The sequence below is a fragment of the Pelodiscus sinensis genome, chromosome 1 (genome assembly GCF_049634645.1).
Source record: "Pelodiscus sinensis isolate JC-2024 chromosome 1, ASM4963464v1, whole genome shotgun sequence".
In the NCBI taxonomy this organism is placed as follows: domain Eukaryota; kingdom Metazoa; phylum Chordata; order Testudines; family Trionychidae; genus Pelodiscus; species Pelodiscus sinensis.
In genome coordinates, this window is record NC_134711.1 from 336,394,588 (window position 1) to 336,399,098 (window position 4,511).

The following is a 4,511-nucleotide window of genomic DNA, read 5'->3' on the forward strand; positions in this document are numbered from 1 at the left end:
AAGTTAGTTCTAATTCACGTTGTAATGTAGACATACCCTTAGTTACACCGGCTCTATGGTCTTACCCGTTTAGATGTGTGCAGTGGCTCTTCCATGAGATACCTCTTCTCTGTGCTGATACTCATTCATCTATGTGTGGGGTCTCCCCTGTGTGTTACACTGGCACTGTGGTGTTACCCATTTGGCTGAGCACAGGGGCTCCCCTGCGTGTTACACGGGCTCTGTGCAAGCAGCTGGAGCAGCAGAGTCTGAGAGATGTGCAATGAACACACAATCAGCTAAAGGGCGAAGGAACCTAAAGTTTTATTGCAAATGCAGCCAGGTGCTCATATCCAGCTCCTCTGTCAGACACACGTGTGCCGGTTGCCATGGAGAGGCTCTCTCAAGGACGGGATTCTCCATTCGCCCCGTGGGCAGACAAGTGCATTCCCCTTATAGAACATTGTCCTACACAGGTACACACAAGACACACCTCACTCCTGCGGTGTCAGGGTGCCACCCTCTGAACTTACCTACCTGCATGGGGATTCAATCAAATCATCGCTCTCCCTCACATTGCCACGTCAGACCCTGTCCTGGCCCTGGGCTGCTCTGTCCCTGTTACCCGTGGGGCGTGTGTTGCTATCGAGCTGTCTCCTAACATGCTGCTCTGGTACCAGCCCTCTGCAGGGTGCTCCCGGCCTCTGCCTAGTGCCTGTGGGGTATGAGCGTTTCCGCAACACCAGCCCTGCTTAGCCACGTGCTGTGAGCAGGGCCTGCCTCTTCCTCCCAGCATCAACAAAGTCTTGAGCACTGTTCCCTATCTTACCAGCCTCACACCAGGCCTGTGGCTGACACTTCAGCCCTCATTCTTACTCCAGGGGCTGGCCCTAGGGACAAAGGTTTTGCCTATCCCCAGGCTACTGGGGGTAGATGAGTTGTACACAGACTGAGTCTTCACTTTCTTCTGCTGACACAGCCCAGGGAGGCCAGGAAGGAGGTTACTGGCACTTTCTCTGTCCAGTCAGTGACTCCGGGAGGAGGCCCCAGCCATGTGTCTCCAACCAGCCCTTCACTGAGCTGAGTCTCTGAGCTAGAGCACTGGGAAAAACCTTAGATCCCTTTTTGAGTAAAGAGGGAGAGCAGCCTGGCCCGGATCCGTTTGGTCCTCACCCCGTATATGATGGGGTTGAGCGTAGGTGACATCAAAAAACACAAGTTGGCAAAAAGAATGTGGAAGTGCAGGGGCAAAATCTGGCCAAGCCGGGCTATGAGGATGATGAAAAGATTAGGGATGTAAAAGGCGAGGATGGCGCACAGGTGGGAGCTGCAGGTTCCAAATGTCTTGAGCCGGGCATCCTTTGTGGGGAGTTTGAAGATGGCCCTGAGGACATGGATATAGGATATGGCGATAAATAACGCATCCAGACCTATCCCACACAATGTCACAGCGAGGGCGTAGTAGCTACTGACACGAATGTCGGCGCAGGCCAGGCTCACCACGGTGATGTGCAGACAGTACGGCTGGGGGATGATGTTGGTTCTGCAATATGGCCACTGCCTGGCCAGTAAGGGGAGGGGTAACTCGAGCAGGCCACTGCGCAGCAGCACAGCCAGGCCGATCTTGGCCACCACGGGGTATGTCAGGATGGTGGAATGTCTGAGGGGATGGCAGATGGCCACGTAGCGATCCAACGCCATGGCCACAAAAATCCCAGATCCTACCAAAAAGAAGGAATTAATGAGGAACATCTGGGTGAGGCAGGCATTGAAATCGATCTCCCTGGCATTGAACCAGAAGATGCTCAGCATTTTGGGCAGGGCAGACGTAGTTAGGATGAGGTCGGAGATGCCCAGCATGCAGAGAAAATAGTACATGGGCTCATGGAGGCTCGACTCCCTCTTCACAATGATCAGGATGATGAAGTTCCCCAAGATTACTATGACATAGATGATGCAGAAGGGGATGGAGATCCAGCCGTGGGCCTCCTCTAGACCAGGGATGCCCAGCAGGATGAAGGTGGAGGGGTTGGTGAAGTGGGTTGTGTTGGAATGTGCCATGGAGCAGGGGAGAAAGTGTCCGACTCTCAGGCAGAACGGTGTCTCCCGCATGCACCACACAAGCCCCCGACTTCTTCTGTGCACCCAGGGTTGAAGATGACACTCGCAGGACACACGCCTGGAGGGAGAGAACGCACCACTGAAGGCTCTGCTCATGGGGGAAGCACGTCAGTCTCTGCACACTCTGAAAATGTCACTTTTGTTAGTCAGCGAAATTCCCTTTGTACAACTGGCCCTGCAGGGTCCGTCCCATGTCGGATGGTGCTCGCTGGACCAACTATCCCCACAGCTTCTGCTGTGGGAAACCTTGTAAGGCAGCAGAAAGAAACGTCAGCACAGACACTCGTTACCCGCCCTTGCTCTGTACCACAGTGAAACCCAGGCAGGAGAGTCCCTGCCTGATGCAGCTCCCTGTTTGCCTGGTGGCTCAGAGTCAGAAAACCAAAGACTTGTGCCTGGTGACAAACCCACGTAGGACGCCCCTGAGGGACAAGCCCCAGGGGGCATTGCCTGCAGATCAATGGAAACAGCTGCTGATTCACTGCCGTGGCCAAAACAAACACGACGTTCAGATGCCTGAAAGTGGGATGGAAATTGGCCTGCGAGGGGCATGTGCTCGGTGTGGGTCCCTCGGTCTCTCCAGGCAATGTGGCAGCAGACAGGCGTCTCTGGGAAGGGCAGAGCAGGGGGAAATAGGATTCCTGAGACCCGCTGTGGCAATGGGGCAGGCTGCCCTAGTGAGCCAGACTGAAAACTCTGGGACTGTTTGTTTTAGAGAAGAGACAAAAAAGGGGGCATGTGGGAGAGGAGAACCCAATCACAACCTGGTACTGACTGCTGCTAGGGTCCGTCTACACTGCACCGTTGTTCCTGAATAACAGTCATTGTTCTGGACAAACAATACCAGCGTCCTCACAGTGACTGAGGTATTTTGAATGAAAATCGAAATAACGGAGGGCTTTTTCCGACGTCGGTTAACCACATTCCACGAGGAATAACTCCTCTTCCGAAAAAGCTCTTTCAGAAGAGGGTGTGTGGACGCTCCACTGCTGCTATGTTAAAATAGGTCCTCCCGCAGCCATTCTCAGTTATTCCTCCCCAGTGCCTCCTGGGGGTCTAAATCGAGGTAGAGCATCCACACTAGGGGAGCCTACCTCAGACTAAGTTGGTGGCTTCCCTGGAGAGAGGCCGCTCTATTACAAAATGAGCTATTCCGGAAGATGTCTTCCACAATACCTTTTTCTGAAATAAGAGTGCAGTGCAGAAGGGACCCTAGAGAAGAGACAGGCTGCCCCAGGAGTGGATGGAATAAATGGTCCTATTTATTTCAGATACTCATTCCACCACGGATCCCCAACACACGGTTTCGAGTGGCAATGATTTGGCACCGGTTATTCTCCTTGATCCATTTTAGTGCATAAGAACATAAGAACGGCCGTACTGGGTCAGAGCAAAGGTCCATCTAGCCCAGTATCCTGTCTGCCGGCAGTGGCCAGCACCAGGTGCCCCAGAGAGGGTGGACCAACGACAATGATCAAGCGATTTGTCTCCTGCCATCCCTCTCCAGCCTCTGAAACAGAGGCCAAGGACACCATTTTATCCCCTGGTTAATAGCCTTTTATGGACCTAACCTCCATGAATTTATCCAGCTTCTCTTTAAACTCTATAATAGTCCTAGTCTTCACAGCCTCCTCTGGCAAGGAGTTCCACAGGTTGACAACACGCTGTGTGAAGAAGAACTTCTTTTTATTAGTTTTAAACCTGCTACCAATTAATTTCATTTGGTGAATTCATGAATTCCCACGTCTGTCACTACGTCCCCCGAATCCTCACTTAGTGACGTTAACTCCCATGCAATGACTATTGAGAGGCAGGTGATGAATATTATCAGACCCGCCCCCTTTCAAAGGATTTTCAGCGAGCTCAGCACTTTTTCCCACCTGTACTTATGAGTGAAACTACACAGAAAACTCGACTTTACAGTGGGGATGCAAACTGGGAGTTCTTAAGAAGACATTAATGGAGAGCTCCAAAGCCAGCATTCCTCAATCAAGAAAGCAGAGAACTTTCCCCCTCTTCAGATGCAGTGAGAACAACTGGTAGTGGGAGAGGAATGTACAGCAATAGAAACAGAAGTTGTAACTATTGGTAAGTGATATTTAAGACACTGGGAAATCCCGTGCGTGGCAGGTTAAGAATAACAAAAATGAGATTATTAATTGTATTATGAACTAAAGAAATCCTTAAACAAGGCTTTTGCCATTTCCTAGCAGACATTCTTAGGCTGTGTCTACACTGGGCCACTTATTCCGGAAAATCAGCCGCTTTTCCGGAATAAGCTGCGAGCTGTCTACACTGGCCCTTGAATTTCCGGAAAAGCAACGACGCTCTACTGTACAAAATCAGCCGCTATTCCGGAAAAACTATTCTGCTCCCGCTCGGGCATAAGTCCTTATTCCGGAACACTGTTC

At 51.5% G+C, this 4,511-nt stretch overlaps 1 protein-coding gene across 1 annotated transcript; it reads right to left on the reverse strand.

Moving 5' to 3' along the window:
* Positions 1 to 1,092: 1,092 nt before the first annotated feature.
* Positions 1,093 to 2,040, reverse strand: LOC102462131 (olfactory receptor 52B2-like). Its single transcript, XM_075907042.1, has 2 exons — positions 1,856 to 2,040; positions 1,093 to 1,639 (listed from the first exon to the last, which is right to left on the reverse strand). The coding sequence occupies exons 1-2, from the start codon at positions 2,038 to 2,040 to the stop codon at positions 1,093 to 1,095; spliced, it is 732 nt and encodes a 243-aa protein (XP_075763157.1).
* Positions 2,041 to 4,511: the final 2,471 nt, after the last annotated feature.